Raw genomic sequence first — 27933 nt, forward strand, 5'->3', positions numbered from 1 at the left:
TCCTCGCCACCAATGAGCGGCACCGCACCGGTTTAGGCGCCCGCGGAGGCCGCCTGTCTCGCCCATAGGGGAAACACGCGGGGGAACCCAGGCCCCGGCGGGGCTCCGGCAGCGGGAAGGGGAACGCGCGGGCGACAGCACCGAGGGGGGAGCGATGCTGCGCCTGGCAGGGCCGGGCCGCTCGGCGGCCACCTCCGTTTCTAGAACGTTCCCGCCGCTGTGCGGCGGTGGGGCGTGGCCGAGCCCCGGGGCGGGCGTGGCCCGGCGGGCAGGGCGGGGCCTCGCGGTGGGCGGGGCGGGCTGGAAGCTTCCACGGCGCCGCGCGGCGGTTGGGCAGGGAAGCGGGCGAGCTGCGGCCCCTGCCTCCCCCGTGCCGTTCCGCCATGGACTCGCGTAAGCTGAGCGAGCTGCGGGCCTTCGTCAGGCTCTGCAAGCAGAACCCGGGGCTGCTGCACTCCGAGGAGCTGGCCTTCCTCCGCGAGTGGGTGGAGAGGTCGGTCCTGGGCCGCGCTGCCGCTGAGGTGGCCGCGGGGGTGGGTGGGGGGGGTCTGGCGCGGGGCGCGGGGGAGGGGGCGTGTTTCGCCAGTGGGGGCGGGGGTGGCACGTGTCGGCGCGCGGTCCCGCCGCGTGGCCGCGAAGGGGGGCGGGGGGGTGCGGCGCTACCGCTGCTGCCGGTCCCGCTCGGCGGGTCTTCGCCGGTGCGCGGCTCCGGTGCGCTGCCGCCTTCCCTTCCTCCCCTTCCCGCCGCAGGGCGCACCGGGGTTACAACTCGAGCGTTAAAAAGACTTGTTATTTTTTTATTTTGTTTTTTAAACTCTGGCTCTTCCCGTTGTAAAAGCCTGCCCCCTGGCCATCTCAGTGGCTCGGCTTTCCAGGCTGGAAAGCCCCAGAGTAATACTTACCCAGCTAATTCTCGCATTATGCAGCAGAGTTGGCTAGCCTGTCTTAAAAGGAGCCGAGTTTGTGGGGAGGTGAGTGGCGTTGAGTTACATCCTGGTACCCAAAAGCATAAAATACCTGACAGTTTTCACACGCGGAATGGTTCCTGGCCAAAATGTGTTTTGCCCCTTGAAGTTTCATGTATCGAGTAGTTAAAATCTTGCTCCTCTGTGAGGGCACTTCAAACATTTGCTATGCATATAGTATTCTGTGCGCCTGTGGCCTGTCATAGCAGATGCTTCTCAATATAAAAACACCCCTGGGTTCCACCTTGAGCATCCAGAAGCATCAGGTTGGAAGGGTTGAGTTCCTTTGCTGCTGGCAGAGACCCCCCCAAAGCCCCTGTGTTCAGCTGGGGTACCTCTGTTTGGCTTTTGTAGCTATAACCCTCGATGTGCTAAAGAACTCTGAGAAGTGAGCAAAGTCCTTACAGATACACCTTTTATGAAAGGGGAACTTAAAAGATTTTTATCTAGTGACAAACTGGGATTTGTTTCAGAAAATTTGCTTTAATCTGCAAGTATTATAACTTTTCTGCTGTATAGTACTTATAATTAGTTGAAAAACTAGTGAGACTTTGTGTGCATATGTATACAAGTAAATATTGCATTTCACAGTATGTCATAATAAAAGTGACTGCAATGAACTATTTGGGGTTTTTTACAGTGATGTCTAAACTTTTTTATGCATCTGAATATTGGCGTGGTTGTAAAACCACTCCTATTTAACTTCACTTGATTTTGCAGTACCGATAGCTGCACATATGCCTAGGAAAGAAATGCATGTCGAGTTTATCCCACTGCAGATCTTTAGTTCCTTTAGCTACTGTAAAAGACTTCAGTGCCTCACCCTAGATTACTTCCACTGTGTAATTCTTAAGGTGTGAGCAGAGTATTTTAGGAGGGAGAGGAAGAACACCGACTTCTTCTGGCCAAAGAAAGAGTTAGGGAGTGGAAAGGTGATCATCTGATTTCTAACTTTCCCCATGTTAATGGGGAGGGCTCTAACTTCCAGATTAATTTTTAGAGTTTGTATCTGGTTAATAGAAGGGCGCTTGTATTATGAGTATAAAAATTAAGTTTTGAACTGGGGAATGTGCTTTCCATGTAAAATCTGTACTATATATCTTTATCTCAGAAGTTAAAAAGTATTTTGAAGTAGAGTCTCCTATAGCTTTCTTAAGTTTACTGTTTTTTTTCACATATTTGGGTAAGTTACACACTTGGATATTTGCAGGGGTAGCCAAATTACTTTTCATGTCAAACTGTCTGGAAGTCTGGTGGGTTGCCCTCTGCCCTTCCATAATAGTGCTATTTGCAGTAGGACTATTAAGTGTATTTATAGGGTCTTCTCATTCTTTGGAAACTGTTTGAAACTTTGCACGGTCTGGCTTCAGGTGGAAATAAACTCAGTGAGTCTTATATCTGTCAGGTTTACCTGTATTGATCTGAAAAACACAGGTTTAGTCACCAAGGTAATGTTGTAAGTGATTACAGAATAATGACTAAATGATACTGAAATTCATCATTAAATCTTTCAGCTAAAATTCCGATGATTGATTTGATTTTTTCCCCCCCTCCCCCCTTAAAGCTAATGATTCTAACTTAAATTATGCTAACTGCTTGTAAAGCCAGAATGGGATACTTTATTTCTGACTAGCTGTTAATATTGCATCAGAAACCTAAGTCCTACCTGTTTTCATGCACTTGTTATCTTCTAACCTCTGTCTAGCTGTTGCATTTAATGTAGATGCTCTCTGTATAGAAGGCGTACACTAGTGTATGATTATGTTTGGAAAGTGTTTTGACATCCCTTTTAGTCATGCCTGCTTTTTAATAATTGCATAAAAATGCAAATATTTCTACTTGAATTGTTATGAAGTGAGTCATTAAAGGGAACACGTTTCAAAAACCTGCAATTGAGCAAAGAAACAATAGCAATCCTTAAAAGTAAAGCACAGGATCCCTAATTGATGAACAGGGCTTTTTGCCTTTTTTTGTTGTTGTTTTGTTCAAATAGATTTTTGACCCTCTTGAATTCATGGTAATCCAATTTAAAGATAATTTTGCTGTCAGTGATGAAAGAGTATGCAGAAATAACAATTGCAGTTCTTCCAACAAGTTACAAAAGCAGCGCTTCTCATCACTGTGATGAGTGGAAGTAAGGAGTCATTCTTGCAGTGGAGTCCTGACAGCTCCCAAGAGTTGTTACTGGAATTGCACAACTCTGTTTTAGCACAAAGGTTTAATTTAAAATATTTTTGTGTGTGTGCTATTTATACGGCTCAGTACCTGCCTTTTCTTACAAGTGTGTCTCAAATATCTGTATACCATTGAGGTTAAATACACTGCAAACTGCATGTGTCCTTGCTATCCTTACTTACTGGTTTAAGGGATTTTAGAGTAACTTGCTTTTGAATTGTTCTGGGAATGTAACCCTAGTTTAAATAGAGGATAACTGGATAGTAAAAACTTTCAAGGACTAGGAGTGAAACTGTTTAGCCCTGGCAGTTCATGAAATAGCATATTATAAAATGTGTATACGTATTAGTTAAACGTATCTCATGGACTGTTCTAAGCATGGAGAGTTTTCAGGGAGGTGTGAAGAGGGCAAAGATGACAGATCAGGTTGTTTCAGCCTTGAGATGATGCAAGGTGTCAGACTTAAAACCAGCTGATCTTGGAATTGCTCAATAATTTGATTTCTGTGGTTTTTTTAGCTTGAGCTGTTCTTAAATACATGAGTGAAAGCTGGGAATGTTATTGACCTTCTTGAGTTAGAGGGTTCTCAGTCTTTTTCCAGGAAGCAAGGCTTTGAAAGAGTCTTACTGTTTAAAAAAGAAAAAAAGTGTTACCAACAAGCATTAGATGGATCTTAAATTGTGAGCATTGTGTTACTCTGGATATTAGCTGTTAGCACTACTAAAACGCTTCAGAATTTGTAGTTTCCTTTGTGTAGGAGAAGTTCGAAGGCTTCTCTACAGTCTAGAAAAAAACTCTGATTTTTAGAGACTGGTAGAGAATTATGTGCCCTATTGTCAGCCTACAAGGGTAAAAATTTAGGAGGAACAATTACTACATGTACTGTGTTTCTTGTCTAGTTCTATAATGATTTATCAGACTGCAGTTGTTTAGTCCTTGCAGTATAACTTCGATTAAGTAACATGAACGTTCCAGGGACACATCTAGATTTTTGCAATAGCTTCAGAAGATGCTGGGTTTTGTAACTTGTGGTATTTTTTTCTTGACAGTTTATCCTTGTAAACTAGAGGTAGGATAGTGCTGTTTGCTTGCCTTTTGCTACAGGGCCTTGTGTCTGGATCTGTCAATCCTGCCACCTCCTCTTCCCTCTTCTACCTTCTCTCCCCCAATTCATCACTGCCCTGTCCTGTCTCACCCCATCCAGGTTTGTTTTCAGCCAGTTTGGGGCCTGACTGTGAGATGGTGCTGGTGACAGGAGGGAGGAAAAAGGGGAAAACGGCTGCAGCAGCCTGACTTAAGAAGCTGTAGGATCTCATCCTTAGGATATATGTTTATGTGGCACTAATTCCTGAAAGAAGATAGTCCTACACCCTTCCAGTTCTTCCTGCTGTCGTGGTTTAAACCCGGCTGGCAGCCAAACACTCCACAGCCGCTCGCTCACCCTCCCTCACCCAGGGGATGGGGGATAGAATTGGAGGGGTGAAGGGAGACTTGTAGGTTGAGATAAAAACAGTTTAATGATTAAAATAAAACAATAACAATAATAGAAAGTACAAATGGCTAATGCACAATGCAATTGATCACTACCTGTTGATCGATACCCAGCCTGTTCCTGGCTAGCAATACTGAAATACCAAGTTCCCGCAATCGCGGTCCCAGAAGTGAGAAAGAACCTGCCTCCTTGTTGGCCAACCCTCCTTTATACACTGAACATGACATTATATGATATAGCATATTTCACTGGCTAGTTTGGGTCTGGTGCTCTAGCTCTCCTCCCTCCCAGCTTCTTGTACACCTGCGCATGGACAGGACACGGTGAGTTGGAGAGTCCTTGATCTCTTAGTAACAATTGAAAACAGTGTATTACCAGCATTCTTCTCATACCAAATCCCATACTGAATCCAAAACACAGCACTATTCTAGCCACTAAGAAGAAAAGTTAACTCTGTCCCAGCCGAAACCAGGACACCTGCCCACTCCCGTTTGTCCATTTCCTTCTCCTCTCCCCTGCGTCATGTCTAACCAGTTGTGTGGGGCCCCAAGGAGTGTGTTGAGTTCATAGAAATGTTTTTTGCCCTTTGGTGTGTGTATGGCCAGAGCAGTTGAAAACTCTCAGTAGGTGGGAATGTGGGGCAGGGGGTAGATGGGAGTGGTAGTTGTTGTGGCAGCCAGCCATTAGGTGTGATTAGATGTTGGAGAATTCAGCCTATGCTTATTTCTGGCTGCTAACCAAAGTCGGTATAATGTAGAAGTGTGTTCTATATTGAAAGCATGCTGTCTATACATAGAATGCTTCTTAACTTGTAGCTAAGGCAAGACATGAATATTGCAATACATAGGAGAAATGACGTTTTTTTGTAGGCAGCAATTTTCTAATTGCATAAGCATTTTAAGCCATTATGCTTCTCTTTAATTTCTTTGAACTCTGTTCCAAACATAATTCTAATTTTAATAAAAATACTTAATTTTGACTTAAAACATAAGTTACATTTTTAAGGAGAAAATCCATTTGAGCCAAGGAAGTAGCTTTTCCTTGGGAGAAAGGGTGGGTGGGTGATGTGTGATGTGCGTGAATACAAGTCACAGTGGAGTTCTAGGTGAAAAAGCCAACAGACAGAGTGTGCATTATGTTAAACTGAGAAAAGAATGGTGGATGTGTGCTTTTTATTTGCTGGTTTTACAGTGAATTGGATCATGGTCTTTTGTGTTGCAACAAAAAGCTGAGATTATCAACAGGATTATAAAATACATGTCACTATTTTGATAATCTTACTGTTTTGTTTTTTCTCTTTTCTGTTTTGCTGAAAAGTATGGGAGGCACAATACCGCCTGCTCCAGCCAATGCCTCCACAGAGGAGACAAGTAAGGTGAGATATGAAGAATTTATCTTTGAAAAATAACCTTTGGACTCTGCAAAAATTACTGAGCAGGAGGAGGGGAAAAATTGCCGTCAATTTTCACTCAAATAGGGTGGGTGAATACGCTAGGGTGAGTGAGTGTGGCAGTTTAGCCTGAAGCCTGCCCATTGCATATTGTAGATGACTTGTTACAGATGGCTTCCTAGTTATTTCAAGTGTTATCATGCTCCATTTCCCTAATCCTGAATGCCTGATGTTCTGTGCAGTGCACATGCCTGAGTCTTGATTTCTTTGTTTTATATATTCACTGTCTGTTTATATACCTTTTCTATAGTCATTACTGGATTAAGTTATAATCTTTGCATGAGAAGTATTGTTGAGCATCGTTAGGTAATGAACAGTTGAACTATCAACTTTTAAGGCAATATTGTGGAAGAGTTTTTCGTTGTTGTTTGTTCGTTTGTTTTAAGGAAGATAATAAATTTGGCTTGTGGATATTCATGGCAGGATTTTCAGAATCATCTAGGTTGGAAAAGACCTTGGAGATCACCTAGTTCAACCATTAACCTCACACTGACAGTTCCCAACTACACCATACCCCTCAGCGCTATGTCGACCTGACTTTAAACGCCTCCAGGGATGGGGACTCCACCACTGCCCTGGGCAGCCCATTCCAACACCTAACAACCTGTTCTGTAAAGAAATGCTTCCTAATATCCAGTCTAAACCTTCCCTGGCACAATTTGAGGCTATTACCTCTTGTCCTATCGCTTGTTACTTGGTCAAAGAGACTCATCCCCAGCTCTCTGCAACTTCCTTCCAGGTAGTTGTAGAGGGCGATGAGGTCTCCCCTCAGCCTCCTCTTCTCCAAACTAAACAACCCCAGTTCCCTCAGCCGCTCCTCGTACCACATGTGCTCCAGACCCTGCACCAGCTTCGTTGCCCTTCTCTGGACACGCTCGAGTCATTCAATGTCCTTTTTGTAGTGAGGGGCCCAAAACTGAACACAGTAATCGAGGTGCGGTCTCACCAGTGCCGAGTACAGGGGTAAGATCACTTCCCTGTCCCTGCTGGCCACGCTCTTTCTGATGCAAGCCAGGATGCCATTGGCCTTCTTGGCCACCTGGGCACACTGCTGGCTCATGTTCAGCCGGCTGTCAATCAACACCCCCAGGTCCCTCTCTGACTGGCAGCTCTCCAGCCACTCCTCCCCAAGCCTGTAGCGCTGCTGGGGGTTGTTGTGGCCCAAGTGCAGCACCCGGCATTTGGCCTTATTGAAACTCCTACAGTTGGCCTTAGCCCATCGCTCCAGCCTGTCCAGATCTCTCTGCAGAGCCTCCCTACCCTCGAGCAGATCAACACTCCCACCCACCTTGGTGTCATCTGCAAACTTACTGAGGGTGCACTCGATCCCCTTGTCTAGATCATCAATAAAGATGTTAAACAGGAGTGGCCCCAAAACCGAGCCCTGGGGGACACCACTCGTGATCGGCCGCCAACTGGATTTAACTCCATTCACCACAACTCTTTGGGCCCAGCCATCCAGCCAGTTTTTTACCTAGTGATTTTTTTTCCCCAAGCTTGAAATTCTTTTGGAAAAAGTAGAATTCTTTTTTTGGATTTAACAAGACAGTGGATGCTGGAATTACTGGTTAGTTAGAACTGTATGGAGGGATTGTGCGTATCTAGTGAGTATCATCTGTGACACTGAATATGAAGACAGGCATCTTATGTCTGTGCTAAAGGAGGATGTGCTAAGTTACGGGATTCAGAGGAAATTAGTAATGTAGTTAGAAGTTGATAGAAAAACATTCTAAGTATGTGTAAGTGGCAAAGATCTTTGACCTTGGCAAATGGAAACTATTTTAATTATTGATACCAGCTTATTGTTCACTGTAAAGGACCTTAGTTTAATAGTATTAGATTGAGAGAATTTTTGATTCAGAGAATGTGTGAGGGAAGGCAGGAAGAGTAATCATTGCAAAACTGGTTCTGAATTGGGTATTACCTGAATTACTTGGTTTTGATTATCAAATTACACAATTTGAAGGATGGGCTTTACCAATAATAGAAGTTCGTGAGTCAAAATTTGGGCTCTGAATTATTTGCATGCATGATAGACTTAATCTGAGAGGTGAAAAAAGGAGATTTGTATCTTAAAAATAAAACAGTTTAGCTGTAGAGCAATCTGATGCTTTGGAGATTAATTTTAAATTTTCTGATGCATTGTTATTTATTAGAGTGGGAATAGAATATCAGTCAGAAATAATGTATGCTTACAAATACATTTCTCTTTCAGAGCAAAGCAGAGGAACAGCCAGAGGAGCCAGTTAAATCACCTGAACCAGAAAGTGAAGAGAGTGACTTAGGTGTGGAAAATAAATGACTTTACCACAGTTCACCAATTTGAATATGATTCTGGAAATACTCTCTGTTTGTAGATGGAGCTTAATCTTGCTTTTTGTTTTTCCCCCAGAAATTGACAATGAGGGAGTGATTGAACCAGACAATGATGAGCCTCAAGAAATGGGAGATGAAAATGTTGAGGTAAGCACAATATTTTCAATGTCTGTGGCAGGAGAAAAGATAGAGAGAGGTTTCCAGTTTAGTCAAGGATAGCAGCTGAGAGGGGATGAGTACTACATTAGCTAGGTAGCCAGCTGTTGCTTTGGGTCTTTTTCTCCTAGAGACCTTACTGGCTTAAAACCACAGTCTTTTCTTATTCAAGGTTAGAGTCCATCAAAAAGTTAAGTGAGGAGAATCAGGTCAGAAAACACCAAAAAAATTTATCAAAACACCTGTGAAAACTGGATATGTTAGAAATCTGCCATCTTTTGAGCATTTTCTATCTCATAGTAATGGTGGCTAATGTCTCCAAGCTGAAAGCAAAGTTTGTTTGTTTGTTTTTTTTTAACTGTGATTTCAATGCAAATTAGAAACAAGATACTGGAATGAGAAAACTGAAGGTCCTTTCTTTGGCACTGTATTAGCATGGTAATTCTGGCCTAGACTCTACAGCTTTTGGGTTTTGCGTGTGTTTTTAATTTTCTTTATTTTCCTAGGTTACTGAAGAGATGATGGATCAAGCTAATGAGAAGAAGATCGAAGCGATAAATGCTCTAAGTGAAGGTGAGAAATTGTTTTTTGCTGCGTATTTAAGGACATTATGTACTGTCTTCCCAATGTAGTTATAGTTTTGGGCAGAGCAAGGGGAAATGAGGTACTGCAGCATCTTAATTACAAATTGATCATTTTAGTACTTCCCTACATATTATGATTAGTGTCTCCAGTGGTTTGTCTTAATGCAGTGAAAAGCTGTGTAATAAAGCGGTGACTTCCGATTTGATTGCATACAAAGGTAAATGTACTAATTTAACTGGGAAAAGTCTCTCCTCCCCTCCAGCATTAATTCTGGAGTTTGTACTTCAGTAACGTACCAAGAAGGAGAAATTGATTTTCCTTTGTTGATAATGTTTCATTTAAGAAGTGCCTAGGGACAGAACATCCTGTAAGGCAGGTTTAGCAATTTGGATGTAATTTCATTGCGTAATGATTGAAACTTTACTGGTACTCATATGTAGGTGAACTTCAGAAGGCTGTCGACTTGTTCACAGATGCTATCAAGCTGAATCCTTGTTTGGCCATCTTGTACGCCAAGAGAGCAAGGTGAGTCATTATAAACTAGTATTTATGTTTCTGCCTGTTCTGTTATTTTCCTTAAGGAACCTAAATACAGTGGCAACTTGAGAATCTATGTAAACTTAAACCACATGAAGGAAAGGGAAAAGTACACTTCATACATTTTCTGTTGTATGTGATTAACCAGATTTGCTGAAGCAGCCCTATAAAGAGTCTTGATAATAGAGTAAATAACAGAATGGTGTTCCAAAATGCATTGCGGTAATATGGCTTTTGGTATGTTGAGTTAGAATAATGCTGCATAACAAATGCTTGTAAAATCTGAAGTTTTTTTCTGGGATTAAGATGATGATTGAAATCATGTCCTGTTTCGATGCAAAGTTAATTGTGGATCATGTGAATTCTCTCCCTGTTGTACCTGATAAATGAATTTGTTCACTGTGAAGTAGACTGGTTTCTGTTCAACAGTCCTATGATTGAACAGGACACACCTATTTCTCAACCCATTCAATACCTACCTCACTGCTAATTACATCTACATCTTCCTAATTCTTGAGGAAGGCCAGAGAAGTCTGGGTTGCAGAAGCAGAAATTCCCACAGATTTTCTTTTTTTCCTCCTTTTACACAAAAAAACCCACTAACCATGGATGATTTGATAGTTTAGTGAATTTTTTCTATAGCAAGGTATAATTCAAAAAAATGTTCAACTTCTGATGACTTTCATGTGATTAATTAGTGTCCTTTAACTGTTCCATTCTAGTACATCTTAACTGGTACACACCTTGCTCGTTTTTCCTTTCCATATTAGAGTTTTTGCATGTAACACCACTTGTGTACTTTAATACACTGTTGCTGTTATAGTACTATTTTCAAAACCTCCTGTAGTGCCATATCTTCTTGGGACTTGGATTAGTAATGAAAACTAAGATTGTTAGGAAAAGTGTAAATTTGGTCTATGGTAGAAAAGAGCAAACAATATATTGTAAAACCTGCAGTGTAACAGCAGTGCTGATCAAGTGCTGGGAGTAATCCACCTCTCTGGTGGACTTGGATTTTGGTTTGGGGAGGGGGGTGGGAGGGGCTTTGTTTGGGAGACTAGGTTTTTGTGCAGACAGCAGCACTGGAATGCCTCTCATTGGCGAGGTGTAGCTTTGAGACTGTTTCCTGACATGGAGAGAATGTGTGACATTAACTTCCTCATTAAGGCTTGTTATCAAGCAAGCACACTTGCAGGCACTGTTAATTTAACGGTTGGACTAGATGATCTTCAAGGTCCTTTCCAACCTAGATGATTTTGTTAATTGCTGATAAATTGTTTTCAAGTAGATATAAAAGGGCTGAAGTTCTGACTTGGAGTATCTTGAATATCAAATACTTTTGTCAGTTCAGGAATGTTTTTTAGTGTTTCCTTCAGAGATTTTTAATACGAAATTCCTGAACCTCCTAAAGTACTGCCCTACTAGTTAATTTGATATGCTTGTGTATTGTAACATTTGCAGTTATTTCACTTAACTGACAAGGGATTGGGGGTACTTTCTGTGTTTGTTTTGTTTTGCCTCTTTTAATTTTGATGACTCATCTCCTGTCTCTTTTTGTAGTTCCTGATGATTCTAGCCATTGATCCTTGTAGCTTGCATGATAACTCGTGCTTTGTCTTACTCTTTTAAAGACTATGTAATATAGCGTGCATAATAATATTGTTGTTTTGTTCAAACTGCTAGTTGCCATTGGCTGTAGATTCCAAACACCATGGAATTGAACTGTCCATTGCATGCACTAAAGTTACTCTTGCTGGCAAGGCTTGAGTCTGAACAATGAATGCTATTGCTTCTTGCTAATGATTCACCTACAAGGGGGGGGGGGGGGGGAGGGGGAACTAAATTTCAGTGACTTCATTATCACTATGAAATCTTCTTGAACTCATCTCTTCAAATGTATTATCTCATTAGCTTGCCTGTTAGTCATCCAAAATTATTTCCAGCTTAAGTTAGTAACTTGGTATTTCAATATGTACAATAAATGTTCTTGTTCCCACAGTGTTTTTGTGAAACTGCAGAAGCCAAATGCTGCCATTAGAGATTGTGACAGAGCCATCAAGATCAATCCTGACTCGGCACAGACCTACAAATGGAGAGGGAAAGCACATAGGTAATGAACTGCACCTGTGCTTGATACTCTCTTTACTTACCTGGGGGGAAGAGTTTAGTTTATGCATTCTTTCCTTCTTTTATGTCTCTAAACTGTCTGTCTTGTACCTGAAAGTGGTAGGCATGAGCCAAGAAGCCATTGTTTGAGTGTATGACTTACAGTAAAGAAAGGATGATGGTGATTTTTTGATGGCAATTTATGAGTAGTTCTTCTGGCATTGTATTTTTTTTTTTAAACATATCTTCTAATGGCTTAGTGCTGTTCTGAATAGCATTTTCTAATCATTTGCTAAAAATTGTGAGTTCTAGGACTGTGAGGTTTATTTGTTTGGAGGTCTTTTTTCACTTAGTTCAGTTTTTATTTCCTAACCTGTAATTCTTAAACATTTCTTTGCTGCCCTTATTCCATTAGATCCTAGAGCTCTTTTACATAGTAAAGTAAACTGCCTAGGGAGCCATTTGTTGCAGTGAAGAGTGGTATTAAGCAAACAGTGTAATCACTTAAAATGGTATTGGGCCAGTGTGCATCCTCCCCCCCCCCAGTTAAACTTTTTTAAAATGACAATAAATAGGCCAAAAAAAAAGGTAAGGTGACACTTCTTTTGGTCTGTATAAAAGTGGAAGGAGTAAATGCTAATAGAACTTACCATAAAAAAGGCATTTTAAACAGTGTTCAGAGAGTGGTTTGTTAATGTCTGCAGTTTTAATAAACACCACGTACCCTAAGAGTGAGAAGACTAGAGCTTAGTCTGTCTGTAGGCAGAAGTGCTCTGACCATTGAAGAATACCACCATTTGCTTAAATTTTAAATTATCAAGAGTTTGTATAAATGAATAGTTAAGAAGTGCACGCAGTAGCTTGTATGACCTCTTCAACTAAGATACGGTGCATCCAGTTGGCTAGGATGTTTAAACCCTCTTCACTCAGCACTCACTTAAGCTTGAGGTAGTAGTGGTGTAGACTTGTACAGAACACAGAAGGTGTAGTTTTACACTGAACACGTGCCTACTGGTACAGAGTATTTTTATTAGTGTGCTTCACATGTTTAGGTAGGGTACGTCCTCCCTCTTAGACCCTTCTTGTTTATAGCAAACAATGACACTGGCTGATTGAGGGTTTTTTTCCTCATTGTTACTTCAAGCAAAAGTTATTGTAAGGGTATGAAGCAAGCAAGTATCTTCTAATGGCATTGTAGTGTGCAGGTTACAGAAAACACCATGATTATTTAACTTCTGTAAGTCCATATAGCTGCACGTAAAAGTACTGAATGCCGCGTGGTTGTAAATATTTTGAAGAACTGTAAGAGTTCAGTTTGCTTTTTCCTTCTGAATGTTGGTGTCTTCTGAATTCCAGACTCCTGGGTCACTGGGAGGAGGCGGCTCATGATCTTGCATTAGCTTGTAAACTGGATTATGATGAAGATGCTAGCGCCATGCTGAAGGAGGTGCAACCAAGAGTAAGTGAGGAGGCATAATGGGGGTCCCCTCCTCTATTTGTTTGGGTGACATGGCTGCCTTCAAATTCTTCCTATATGCATTTCTTGTGGGAATGTGTTCATCTGTCATGTGATGCTTCAAACTGAGTTTATAAATACTTTTGTCGTCAATCATAGCTGTTTATGGCTGTGTGTAGAGAAACTGAGTCTCTGGGGCTGGGCATGGCAGTGAACTATGTTCCTTTTTAAAAATCTTAACAGAAGAATTTGAAGCAGTTGAAGTTTGCCAGGCATTTTAGAATCTAGATTAAAAACATTCAGAAGAACAAGAGAACACTGATAGTGGATTTTTTCAAGACGTTTCTGAATTAATCCAAGCTTTATCCTAAACACGTTTTACAAAGGAAGGGTTCTTTGCTGTGATTTGTACTTTCATTAGTCTACCCCATGAGGGCAGCATAAACTCTGTAAGACTGGTTTTCAGTTTTTCTCAAGTGGTTGACCCCAGCATTCTTCTAAGGAAGAACTTTTCTGTAACAAATGTAAGACTGTTGATAGCAGGTTTTCTTTTTCATCTGTTTTGCATATTCCTTTAAAATGGTTGACAGTCCACAGATTGCAGCTGTTGCATTGTATTGGGTTTATGTGACAAGGTTGGGGGCAGGTGGAGACTGCAGGGCTGGCCTCTTGAAAGAAGAGACAGGGAGCTGCCCGTGTGTCAGATGGAGCCAGTTCCAGCTGACTCCAAAACAGACCCACTGCTGGCCAAAGCTGAGCCAGTCAGCGATGCCGGTTGTGCTTCTGTGATAACCCTTTCTTAAATATGTTAAAAAAATGCAGCACAACAGCTGAGAGAGAGAGGGGAGTACAGGAGAAAAATCAAAAATGAGAGAAGCAATGCTGCAGACACCAAGATCAGTGAAGGAAGGGGAGGAGGTGTGCTAGGCACGGGAGCAGAGATTCCTCTGCAGCCCATAGAGACGATCATGCTTAACCTGGTTATCTCCCTTGAGCCCATGGAGGTCCACAGTGGAGCAGATACCCACACTGCAGCCCACGGAGGACCCCATGCCAGAGCAAGTGGATGTACCCTGAAGGAAGCTGCAGCCCCTGGAGAGTCCACACTGGAGCAGGCTCCTGGCAGAAACTGTAGCCTGCAGAGAGGAGCCCACACAGAAACTGGTTTTCTGACAGGAGGTGCAGCCCATGGGGGACCCGTGCTGGAACAGTCTGTTGCTTAAGGACCATACCCTGTGGGGAGGACCCATGCTGGAGCAGTTTGGGAAGGACTGTATCCTCTGGGGAGGACCCACAGTGGAAGAGTTTGGGAAAGACTGTATCTTGTGGGCGGACCCCATGCTGGAGCAGGAAAAAAGTGTGAGGAGGAAGGAGTGGCAGAGGTGCAGTGTTGTGAACTGACCACAGCCCCAGTCCCCCTGTGCCATTTGGGGTGGAGGGAGGAGGTAGAAGAGTGGGGAATGAAGGCGTGAAGTTGAGCTTTGGGAAGAAGGGGATGGGGGGAGCTGGTTTTGGTTTTGTCTTTGTTTCTCATCATCCTATGCTACTTTTAATTGGCAATAAATTAAATTAATCTTCCTGATGTTGAGTCTGTTTTGCCCAGGATGGTAGTGGATGAGAGATCTCCCTGTCTTTGTCTCAAGTCAGGAGCTTCTTCATCTTTTCTCTCCCTGTCCTTTTGAGGAGGGGGAATGATAGAGTGGCTTAGCAAGCATCTGGCAGCCAGCCAGGCTTAACCCATCACATGCATAAACGTTCATTTGTGTAATAACTTCAGCTTTCAGTTTTTCTACCATGTCTTTGTAGACAGCAAAGCAACAATGGAAACCATCTTACAACCTATTAGCCTTCTGTGTTGGATTGATCTGTGGTAAACAGAATTAGGTCGTAGGTCTCAACCTTCTTTATAAGAGGTATACTTAATGTTTGACTGAGGGGGAACCTTTTATTTCCCAGTTAATCTGCCCATGCACAGAAACAGCAGAGTATGTCTGTGATATATTGATGTGTAGTTGCCAGCTGTATAGGAATTTGTGCATGTAGCTCAAGGAAAAATGTATGATCTTTTCATGGGTGATTTTTTTATTTAATAAGTGAAGATGATACATTCACTTAATTTATTCACTTCCAGCTTTCCTAGCACTTCTTAGTTTGTAGCACTTTCAGCTGAAAGTCTAACTCAAATTCTAAAAATTCTTAGTTCATTTTGAGAAATACTTAGAAACAATGAAAATCAAAACTTGGAAACTCTTTGTTTCATTATAAAAAAGCAACCACAAAACACTTACCTCTCTTAATGAACTATTGAATGACTGTAACATCAGGTTCTGATAACATGTACTAAACTCACTATTGGTCAGTCCTGCTGTCTGCAGTGTGCTTTCTCTGGCAGATGTACTTCAAGAATGATGTGGTAGGGAATGAGTATCTCCTAGCTAAAATAAGTTGTATTGAAACTTCACTACTTAAAATTTCTTTATTTAGAGTATTCTGAAAGAACAGAAAAGTATCCTTTGTAGTAGTAGTTAGTATCTCCCTTCTTGAACCTTGATTTTGCTGTTTTTTAGTTACAGAAGTGTCACTGGGTAATCATCATACACAATTTGTGAAATCATGAACCATTTTTTGCAATGCTATATAAGGATACATTCTGATTTCAGGAAAGCAGTGCTACAGTTAGTGTTCTGTTGTTATAATGAGCCTTGAGTGAGGGGCCTCAGGGAGTTCACTGCTAACTACCCTCCTCTGCTGGGGCTGTAGATTTGATAGACTTGAGAAAAACTGAGTAATAGGAAGCAAACTTTGTCCCCACCAGCCCTTTCTTGATTTGGTTCAGGAATTCTTTGGTTTGCTTATGTCTAGCTATATATGCTGCAAAGGCATCTGAAACAGCAATAACACTATCTAAAAAGTGTGTGTGTGCAGAGGGGAATTATACTTCTTCTTGTGCCAGTGAAAATTCCCTTTTCCAGAGCAGTTGCTGGTTTTAGCCTGGGAGAAATTAGTATTTCAGCATAAAAGCACAAAGGGACGTGGAATGATAACATTAACTATGGTGCAAGTCCCAGAGCTTTACAGCAAAAAAGTATACTAGAGTACATGTTCTGGTGAATCCAGTTAGGGCTATAGAGAGGAAATAGCAAATGGTTCCTAAAACAAAGGGGCTTTTAGGATGTGAAGTCAGATCTTATTTTTAAGAATTGGTAAAAGCAGATGGTTATGTTTACATGTATTTTGTATTGAAATATGTTATGTAATATGCTAGAAATGTGTATGAAATCTTGGTATTCTATTGTAACAGGCACAGAAAATTGCAGAACATCGCCGAAAATATGAGCGGAAGCGTGAAGAAAAGGAAATTAAGGAAAGAATGGAAAGAGTGAAGAAGGCACGGGAGGAGCATGAGAGAGCACAAAGGGTGAATACCTAGGCTTTAATATTTCTTAACAATTTGGAGAGTGTCATAGTTATTTTGGTTAAAATGATTTGCAGGGAAGAATTACTTTCATTTTAAGTCTTAGAATTACATTTTGGAGAGTTGATTTCTGTCTTGGTTACTTGACCAATAATGAAATCTGAAGAAGAGGCCATTGTACTGCATCTGCTTTTATTGCTTATGACAAAAGCAGGCTCTAGAATCTCTACTAATCCTGTATTTCAAGAAATCAGTTATTGTATGACTGTACCAGAATAGTTTTTACTTAAAGTACTTATGTCTTCCCAAGTGGGAGGTTTTAAATTCAGGATAATACTTTGCTTCTCTTCCTCACTTCCTGACATGGTTTGCTTGCTTTCTCTTCATGTTTTACTGATATATTTTAATGCATTGCAGGTAGGAGTTAGTTCTAAAAATGTAAGTTGAGAGCTAAAACAAATGCAGTTCATATTCAGTAAAAACACACTCTGAATAACTTATCTGCAAAATCATACTAAAGTAAGAGTAGACATCACTGTTTCTTGTCGTGGTTTTGTACATAGTGAAGTGCTTTGTTTATTGTGATAGCCTACCTGCCTGAAACAGTCTGAGTTATTTTTTTTCTCCTAAAACCAGTTGAGCAGTAGAAAACAGGCTGCAGTTCCATTGCTTTGTGTGGAATTATGTGCTTTCATCTGCAGGAGGAAGAAGCAAGACGACAGGCAGGAGGAGCTCAGTTTGGTGGTTTCCCAGGTGGCTTCCCAGGTATTTTATTTTTAAGCGCCAATACTTGAGGTAGAGGTGACTGTTGTTTCCATGTAGAATATTATAGCCATGGTTTTTGTAGCATTTTTTCTCAAGACAGAGAAAAAAATATTTTATGAAGTTTAGAATTTGTCTACCAATAACTGAGCGCTAATGGGAAGAGGAATGGGATTCTCTCTCTTAAAGAGGATTGATGCTGGGTAGCAAGCAGAGGGAAGACAGAAATCAATAACGATGAATAACAATGAAAGGATTTAGGTCTGAGAAAACAACGGTGCAGTATTTGCTTAATAATGTGTTGAAAAACTAGTATAAAAACCTTTTCTGAATTACCCAGGGTGCCTTGGACCCATTCTGCTTAAGAACAATAGTTTTCAAGTTGAAAATTTGGATTGAATATTAGGGAAATCTGTGCTGGTTGTAAGCTGTTGTTGAACAGAACAGATTCTCAAAGGAGGTAGCGCAGTTTACCTTACAGAAAAGCTGTTCTTGAACAGTTCCACAAAAATTGGGCTTTCCATGTTCTTTTTGGATACAATAAACTGGGGATAAACAAGAGTAAGTACTAATGAAGTAAGTACTCCTGAAGATTGAGAGATAGTTGAGGTAGGCTGTGTGCATGTTCCAACTGGATCAGCTTATTAGGGGAACCAAAGAGACCGTATCTACCCTGCTCACTCAGCACAGCTGGGGTAGCTGCTGATTAAGGATTTGAAAACAGAACCTCAAGCATTTTGCTTCAGGGATTGTTTTTTTTTCTTTGTTAGTACAATTTTTTCAAAGCTAAAGTTCTTGCCAAATGTGGAATGTGCTTGGGACATACTACTGCTGATCTGCTTTTGCCTTGAATTGTTCACCCCAGGTGTTCTAACTCCTTATGTTCCTGGGCTCGAGACCTACTTCATTTAAGTTAACCAGAAAAGTAACTGCATCTGTGTACAAGGTGCTAGAACCTGACACTCATTACAAACTTCCTGTTCATTTGGGTTAAAAACATGGATGAAATAAGATGTAGGTCTTCACAGAAAGAGAAGGTAAAGACTGCTTTCCATTCAGTGGACCAGCTGTAGGCTTATGGAAGATGTGGCTTTACAGGTGTGGCAAAGGAAGTCTGTCTTAGTCTCTCTCAGTGAGTCTCCTGTATAGATGAATTAAATGTTTCTCATCATGCATTCTTCTTGTCTTGGATTTTCAGGTGGATTTCCTGGGGCTATGCCTGGAGGTATGCCAGGAATGGCAGGTATGCCAGGTCTCAATGAGATTCTCAGTGATCCAGAAGTCCTTGCGGCCATGCAGGTTAGTATTTGTTAAAATCAAAGCTAAATGTTCTGAATGAGGGAAGAACAGTGCCTATGAGCTAGGGGAACAAAGAAAGATGTGACCTTCTGGATAGCAATGAGATGCTTGCTTATTTCTGTTGTGAAATTCTCTCCTTGTGTGTGGCACCAGACTGCCTGGAATCAATGTTAGCTACTTTTCAAACAGATGGGAGCTTAATTAAAGATGCCCCCTCTGCCTAATACTCATCTATGACAGACAAAACTCATCTCTTTTGAGTGTCTTCACTGGTTATTTTCCACATGGTATAATTCATTTGCTCCTTTTTTGAATGCACACACATTGGGTTAGTTAATTATGCACAAACAAAAAATGATTGTTAATATTGTTGCAACACAATACATTACAGTAATATTGAGATGATAATTGTCTTTCTCTTAGGGGATTAAGTGTTTGGGTTTTGCTAGAGGCAAAGTAGTATCAGAATAGTTCTGCATCTGGCATTTTCTAAACTCATGTTCAGAAAGCTTACTTCCCCAGTGGGCTTGATTAATTGATTGGTTAATTGCTCAATGTCATGACTACTTTTACACAAGGAAAGTATTCCAGCAGATTAAATAGGATGTATCTAACAACATCAATTTTGGGGACTGGTGGGCTAGGAAAAATTTGAGCTGTATAGCTCATATTTGCATACTAATATGATCAAGTGTAAAAGTGTCTTGTTACTTTTTCTGGATTGCTGTGGTTATACTAGTTATGTGGTGGTCTCAGCTCATTGAACAACTATGATCCCCATCCAAATAAAAGCATCACAAGGGACCCTTATTTGGTATGCCCTGAAATCACAAAAAGGCATCACTTTCCATGGAAAAGCTCACTGGTTCCCTTAATGGTTGCTGGTGTTTGGAAGCAAACCTTTACTTAGGCTGCCCCAGTTAGCAATGTTGACTTGCATGCAAACCATCCAAAAAAAGTCTGTGACTTGTAGTTGTATTCATTACCTGGCTAATTTGTGCTGTGATACAGGAGTTTGAAATTAGAGTTGCTGAAAACAGAGCTTTGAGATGCAGCTAAATATTCAGTGCTTGCCACACGCCTTTAAGAAGACTCTGTTGCATGCTGATTATATATACCCCAACATACTGTAGGACTCTGTTGCAAGAATGTGTGTTGATGGTGTTTTCTGATAATGCAGGCAGGCTTTAAGATGTAGAATCTGTCAGCAAAGCCTTGACTGACCTCTCTGCTGACCTCTTGCTGATCTCTTGCTGACCTCTTTGTACAAACTTTACGTCTAGATATGATTTATTCAGCATTTCCTCTATGTCTGCGCCGCTACCTCTTCCCAAAGTGTCCAGCTGACTATGTTCTGGTCCTCTTGGAATAGGCAGTGTAAGCTCTGGTCTTAAAAGACAGTAGTTTCTGCTGCTTGGCTTCTGCTCATTGCAGCTGTGGAATATGTTGATGGATAATGGTAGCTGGCAGCTATTACATAGGGTATCTGAAGTGTTACGAAAAAGTCTGAAGATACTGAATCACAGAAGTCTCTCCCAAATCACCAATCTTAAGATACTATTTTAACTGACAGTATAGTAGAGGCTTTTCATAGTGAGGAGTTATTGCTGAAACTGGAGTGTTCGGAGAGTAAAGAACACCTTCTCAATCTCCTTAGACTTAGTGACTATCATCTTGTTATCTTTGAGACTGTTCTCCATGAGCTAACAGTGAAATATGCCTGAGTCTGTTAACATCCTGGGAAACCTTACAACTGTGTGTGCCTGAACATGAGCTAGGTTAAACCGGTTATGCTGTCAACTTCAGCTTGTCATCTGTGGAAGCAACCAACGAACCAGATATGGCTGCCTATGGACTTGTTTATAGAAGTTATTGCTCATCATTGGCATAAAGATAAGAATCTCTGCAAACTAGTATAAAAACTTCTTTCTTAATGAAGATTTCCAGTTCCATTAGCTGAAGATTTATTGTCTTCAGGACATTTCCTTTTTTCTTTTTTTCTTTCTGTTTTTAATTGTGGCTGCATTAGTCTTTTATGCACAGAAGACTCAGTGGTAAAACTTCTGTTGCATTTCTTTTCATAGCTTCTTAATGGTATTAGTTGTGACCTTTTGCAATGACTTTTAAGCTTATTTGCCCCTAAGCTTTTTAATCTCCAGAAGAATTGGCTGAAATTTTTGTGTGTGTTTCTCTTGAGGGTTCTATAGTACTTCCTATCTTGCATGTGCAGTTGCTTTCTCTGGACACAAAATGATACTTTATTTTGGAGAGCTGTCATGGGTCAAATGTAAGCTCTTTTCAAAAGGAGTGAGGCGTTAGGATGAATTTATGGATTCTTTATTTGACATGTAGTCATATGTTAGACCCAGACTTCCACCAAAATGTGTAAGTTTGAAAAAAGAATAGTGATAACTTTTTCCTTAGAAGTATCTTTCATCCTTCTGCAACTGAAGACTAGAGCATTAGAAAATTGAATGTTTCACGATTGCCATTTTATACAATGGTTCCCATTCTGCCTGTGTACAAAATATTTCCTTACGGAAATGTTGATAACTTCAGCCTTAAACTTTATTCTGATAATGGGGGAGTCCATGCCTTTCAGTACGCCACACTGCTCATCAGTGTGAAACCCTGGATGTGTTAAACATTTTTATAAACGCAGTCCAAGGTTGAAGGCTTCTGGGGAGTTGCACAAGTACAGAATAATTTACTTGCTGTGAATTTACATGACCATAGAACATGCAGCATAAAATTGGATATTTAACATTCGTTTAGGTGTGCTTTGACACAAATCGGTGAATAAGCTTACTCAGCTTTTTGTTCCAGATTCATATACAGGTGAAAACACACATTTAACAACATGACACAATCTTTATAGTCATATGCCCTATTTTGAAGTTGGAAATTCAAGAAGTTTCAGGTTATGAAAGTCATCTTTTTTCTTTGTGTAGAAATCCCGTAAAGTGGAGAAAATATCTCCAGTATCTGTTTTCTGAATTTCAGCATCCTATTTTTCATAGAGTTTGCAGATTCCCTCTTGTGAGGGAGACAAAACACTTGTAAATCCTTTTAACAAAGGGTAAGACTTGATTCTTGGTTCCCAACATGTGTAAGACATGACTGAACCATGTGGGTGATTTCAGTGGAGTCCACACCTACCAAATGCAATTTTGGATCAGACTTGTTAAACAGCTTTTGTCTGTGTCTGATACTAGAATAGATACAGGATGATGTTACTGTAGCACAGACAGCTTTAAGGACACCAGTTGGTTTTTGGTGGTGTCCAAAGACTATATCTGCAGTAGCAAAGGGTGAGAAGTCTAGGGAAATTGTATCTTTTCGGTGAAACTACTTCAATGTGCTAGAAAGAAGAGCAAGTGAAATTACAGCTAATGCAGATGATTTGTATTGGACATAATAAACTGCTTGCACTTTAGCTGAATTGAAGAAAACTTGAATCTTTGCAGAAGCTGCTTATAATGGAAACATTTTTCCAGGCTGAGATGTAAAATTGGTGTGTACAGATTTATTAAAGGGCACTGTTGAAAACATACACATGTAAAATGAGTAAAACCAATTCTAGTTCAGTGGAGGCCAAATGTGTACTACAAGTACAGAAAAAATGGATTAATGCATCTCATATTAAATAGAGAAGATGAAGTTGTTATTTGTTTGACCACTAACTTTAATGTGTATGTGAATGTATTTATCAATTGCAACACAGTAGCGTGATGAGAGATAACAAGGTTCTCTTCCAAGTGTTATTTCTCAGAGGAGGTGGGAAATGATTGAGAATTAGATGCATTTTAAAAAGCCAAACATTGCCATATCATCTGCTCACAGTCCAGCAGATTAAAGTTTCTGCTGCGAAAAGGAAAAGGGGTGAAAGGGATGAGTAGCAGCTGTTGCACAGAGGAGGGTTATCCTATCATGCATGCTACCCACATAGAGCTCCTGCCTCCTTCAAAAAGTATTTGAAGGTGCCAGAATAGAAATAATCCAGTAGGTGTGGCTCTGTTTGGCTCCTGTTTTGAGGAAGAACTCTTATCCCCTTTCTCACACATTGAGCTATTATTGTAACAAGTTCAATAGTGATTCTGGTGTTTACTGATGCAGCATTAACAACATGCCCGAAACTCTAATCTAGTCTTGTTATGTTAGAAGATGAGTAAGACTAGATTTGTGTTGGAACCATGCACCCACTAACTTCTGTAGACTTGTTTTATAAATGCCCTAATTTTTTGCTCTTTGTCCTGCAGGATCCAGAAGTTATGGTTGCGTTCCAAGATGTTGCTCAGAACCCAGCAAATATGTCCAAGTACCAGAACAATCCCAAGGTCATGAATCTCATCAGTAAATTGTCTGCCAAATTTGGCAGTAAGCCATAAAATCCCTGGTTCTTAAAAATCGTATCTGGGAAGAATTGGATTTGGCTAACCAGTGTTGCAATAAAACAAACCATTGTACCTCTGATCTTCTTAAGAAGAGAAACGGGGTGTTCTAAGAACTGCTCTCTAGCCCCAAGTGTTGACTTTATTCAATGATTGGTTTACAGCACTCAAATTATACTCAGATGACCTAGTTTCAACCATCCCTCCTTGTCCAAGAGTTGCAACCTTTTATTTTAAGTATTACAGAGTTTCCTTTGAATGAACACTTCTGTAAGAAATTGTAATATTCCAGGAGTGTAAGATAAAAACCTGCTGTTGTGTTGTTTTGGATTTTTTTTTTTTTTTAATTACTCTTAGTGAGCAAAGAGAAAGGAACTTTAACAGTTGAAGTCTGTCTTAATCCCTTTAGGACAGAAAAGTTGGCCTAGTCACAAATAGCAAAGGTGGGACAAGTCTGAAGAATTAACTGGATAAAGGAATTGTCCGCAAATACAAGTCCTTATTTTTTTTTTTTTTAAATGGGTGACTGACTTTATATAGATATTAAAATTACCAGTATAAGCATGCTAGCTAGTTACACACTGGAACTTCTGGCAGTACTGCAAATAATGTAATATTTTGATCACCACAACTGTGCAGCAAAGGTACAGTCCTATCCTTTGCACAACCTGGCATGAAGCAGGTATTGCAGAGGCCACAGAGGTTTTGTTACTTGCTCAATTCTTGTCCAGCACCTTTACGTAACGTTTTATTTATCAGTCTGGGTATGGGAGAGCATCTTACTGTCTGTGCTTGTGCTCTTGTCCTTTCCCAGTTGGCAGGTCCTCCGCTGGTTGCACTTGCCCTTCACTGGGGCCATGCTTACCAGGTTTCATCTATTTGGAAACTTTAGGGAAGGAATCTTGTTCCCATCACTACCTCTGTCCCACTGAATGCAAGCCATCCAGAACATGTAACTGCAGAGTTACAAATCAGTGAAGGGGAGAATACCCAACAAAATTGCAGCTCTGGGTTCTGAGTTGGTTTGAGTCCTTACATGCTTACTGATTAAAATTTCTTGGCCAAAGTCCTGCTGTCTCTTTAGAGGTGATGACTCTTCCTTCACCGCATACTGTAGTCTTCCATCTTTTCTTGTATCCTTTTCTTTAAAAAAAAAAAAGGCAAAAAAACAAAAAACCCACCAAAAAACCCAAACCAAAACAAAAAGCTGTTGTCATGATTTCATACTTCCGTGGTTTTGAGGCTTGTGATATGGAGGAAAAGGTGAAGTAATTGAAGCAAGCGGAACATTCTTCTAACTTGCAGATGAACAGCATGGGTATCCTTGAAGCAGTGTCTGTGCTGATGATGTTCAGTTGATTTGTCTACCAATAAAGACAATTGTTGCTTCTGTTTCTTAGCTAAAACATTATCTTTCTGTGGAAGAATGACCATAGTTACCTGTTTACCATTTGAATCTCAACATTTGTGTTACTCTTTTGTAATTCTGTATCTTAAGCCATAACGGATGTTACCATTTTTAAATAAATCTGGATTGGTGTAGGACCTCTCAACAGTTGCAAAAAATAAATCCCCAAATGCTTTTCTCATACTAATGACCCTGCAGAATGAAATGTGAATCTTTTTTGCTTAAGAAATATAGTTCTGAATACTTCTCTTAGCCTTTAAAAATAAAGGATGGTTTTGAAAAATAAAGCTTTTTGAGTTTGTGTAACTTTCTGATAAAACCTATTTTGCTTAAATTAAACGTGGAAGTGCTTTAATGAAACTGTATATATAACTGTGGTTTAAACTGGAACTAAATGCTTAAGGGCTTGTCTTCATGACCAAATGAACTCAAGTTATGATTGAGTGTTGCTGTGTGCCTGGCTTTTGGTCATATTCTTGATCTTCTCTTCCCAAGAGGAGATGCTTGAAGCAGGTCACCCGTCAGTATAGGCTGAAACTCAGCTTCTTCATTCAGGCTGGTGTGTATGTGCTGTGCATGATCTAGAGTATCTTGAATATAGATTTATTCCCTACAGTTTCCTGTTACTCCATCTTAGCTGTTTGTGTTTGTCTGCCCATGACTAGTCAAAAGTAGAAAGTTACCCCTAGCTAGTAGAAACAGTCATATCTGTGTCCTGCCTGCTTGCTTAACACATCAGTTGCCCTTATTCAGAGCTGAATGACTCAAGAAAAACATTCTCCCTAATTTTGCTGTTAGCATTGGCAATCTAGCTGAATTCTTGTTCTTGGAGCATGCACATCCTGTAACTCCCTTGTTTTTGGTGTTATCTGATAAATTAATTGAGGAGCTGTTTGGACCCCATCTCAGTTCCCCCAGTTGGCATGTGGATGTCCAAACAGCTGAATTGGTTTGAACGGAAGTGCAAGTGCAGAAAGTTAACTGCACAGGAGATGAGAAAAGATTCTAAGTTCCAAATGTGGGATACAAGTAGCTGTGTGAGGAACTTGTTATTTTCAGTGCTTGCTCCAGTATTCACTGGCAGCTCCTTCAGGTTATTTGTTTCCATTGCAGCACAGAGTAACGGAGGTTGTTACAAGTACAGCAACAGCAATCAACTTGGCTGACAATCTGACTCTCAAAGCTGCCAGTGTGTATGGTGGTTCAGCTAGCACAGTGCGGTGTCAGCGGAGCTGACCCAGGCTCAGGTGTGCGTTTCTGCCATTTGAAGCAAGTCACGTACTGTGCTGTTCGGCCAGTCCAGTGCCATAGATTAGATGACCTGGTCTGCCAGAGAACATGATGATACACCTGCAGCTGACTGGTAGTAGAGGGTCGTAGCCTTGTTATTGTGTGTGTTTGTCTGAGTGACTTGTCTGTCCTCTGTGGTTCAACTGCTGCCCAAGGGAAAATAAATGACAGGTCAGATGCCACTTTTAGACTGTACTACACAGTGAGCCCTATTGTATAGTAATATGGAGACTGCAAGGCTTGGTGCCTTTACCAAAATTTTTTTGATAATTTCATTTCAGTGTTGGGCTGTGAATAAAAGCTGTTTGTCCAAGTGGCTTGGTTTGTCTTTGTTGGAAGGCCATGATCAAATGGGCAGGAGCCAGACTGTCAGAGTTGGATGAAGGCAGGTGGGACAAGAGCCGTGATAGGCCAGAGGCAGAATGGGTCAATAAGTAAGTATTAAAAAGCCATGTAAAGGTAAAACCATGTCGTAGAAACAGCTTGTTGCAAGTGGCCAGCAGTAGCATCGGTAGTCTAAAATATCTGTCTTTAAACACCACTTTGTTCTTGTTTGTTACCTTCAGGGCCATTGCATAAAGGTTGTACAAGCCATGCTCTCTCATGTGCCTGTACATCCCTCTTCTGTTTGATGTAAGAGCAAGCAATATTGTTACAGTTGCTTGTAGCAACTGCTGTCCAAGCAGAATCCTTCACCCAAAGGGATGGGAGGTTGTGGACCTAGCAAGGCTGAGTTGGATCCAGGTCAGCTTCACATGTACCTTCCTGTGGATCGTGGCATGCTCCTGACTGGAAGTGTTTGGAGCCCCTTTGAAATCCCGCAGGACATCCAGGCTGAGGGATACTGCAGGGTTGTAGGGCAAGCGGGTTGTTGGAATAATGGTAGAGGGTTGTTTCCTTTCATTGGCTGCAGGGTAGTCTGATAGTGGCTGGTACTGGTACAGAAGTGGACTGGCATCCTCAAGCAGGAGGGTGATTCACTAGGAAAATGGCAGCAGTATTTTCTTCTGATGTCTAGAGAAAGGTGTCTCATGAACCTTATTTAGAGCTTTGCAGAGGTAGGCCTCAACCTTAGTTAATACATGATGGAGTGAGGGCAGCATTGTAGAGTAATTCTGGATTACCAAAGAGCTGAAATGGAGTAAAAACCAGCAGCTTCCAATTGGATGCAGAGACCACTATGTTGAGTACTGCAGGACGAGCAAATGTGAATACACACAAAGCAGGAACAGTTTTAATGTGACAAAGAAATGAAGCAGATCAGGTGGTAGCTGGTGAATCTGTGCTATGGGGCAACAAAACAGTTCAGGTGATTTTGGGCTACAAGTCGTTGATCGCCTTGTGAATCAGAGTTTAGGTAAGTCTCATTCTTCTGGTGTGGTCCTCACAAACCGGAACGTTACGTAAGATAAACCTTCCTCCACCCTCACTGACTGGAGGTCCTACTGAATGTAAATACCAAGGACTTCCCTGTAAATCAGAATCTTGATGACTAACCAAGATGTTAACTTGTAATCTTGCTAACAAAGTGTTATTACTGTACCTGTCTTTGATGTACAAATATGCTTTTGAAATGTATATTCTAGATGGATAGTCTCAGACAAGCTTGAGAGCTTGTCAATAAATAAATGTATTTCCAGAACATGTTATGACTCTTTTTGTGAAGTAAGTGGGTAACCAACTTTGCACCTTTGTTGTTGCACACATTTACTAAAACCATATTTTTTTAATGTACAAACATTTCAGTGGCTACAAGGAATATAAATTGCTACTATGTGTGAAGAAATTAAATGTGAAAGATTACAGGATTGGGGTAGGAGTTAATCTTGGAATTTCTTCCTGAAGTACAGCAGCTGAAGCAGTCAGATGGTAAGCATAATTTGTATGGAACAAAGGTATTCAGAAAGACGAGGTACTTGTTACTCATCTGTAAAGTAAATAACAAGGCGGTGAGGTGTAAATCAGTTAATAGTAAAGGGAATTCCATTATTGAAAGCTTTACCTTCCTAAATCTAATGTTCTCACTCTGGAGGGTGAGAGTTTCTAGAAGTTAGTTTGCATTTTGCATTTCAAAAAGATAAGTATTACAGCAGAAAATCAGAGCAGTCACATAGCAGTCAGTGCAGCATT

General features: G+C 40.8%; 1 protein-coding gene across 1 annotated transcript; it reads left to right on the forward strand.

Moving 5' to 3' along the window:
- The first annotated feature begins 281 nt into the window (after positions 1-281).
- On the forward strand, positions 282-24800 carry ST13 (ST13 Hsp70 interacting protein). The gene is made up of 12 exons (XM_074871072.1): positions 282-493; positions 5950-6007; positions 8298-8367; positions 8475-8545; positions 9061-9127; positions 9580-9664; positions 11676-11786; positions 13139-13241; positions 16540-16656; positions 17355-17418; positions 18614-18714; positions 22974-24800. Exons 1-12 carry the CDS (start codon positions 384-386, stop codon positions 23100-23102), a joined length of 1086 nt encoding a protein of 361 aa, XP_074727173.1. The 5' UTR covers positions 282-383; the 3' UTR covers positions 23103-24800.
- The last annotated feature ends 3133 nt before the right edge of the window (positions 24801-27933 follow it).

This window comes from Strix uralensis, chromosome 5 (genome assembly GCF_047716275.1).
Source record: "Strix uralensis isolate ZFMK-TIS-50842 chromosome 5, bStrUra1, whole genome shotgun sequence".
Classification (NCBI taxonomy): domain Eukaryota; kingdom Metazoa; phylum Chordata; class Aves; order Strigiformes; family Strigidae; genus Strix; species Strix uralensis.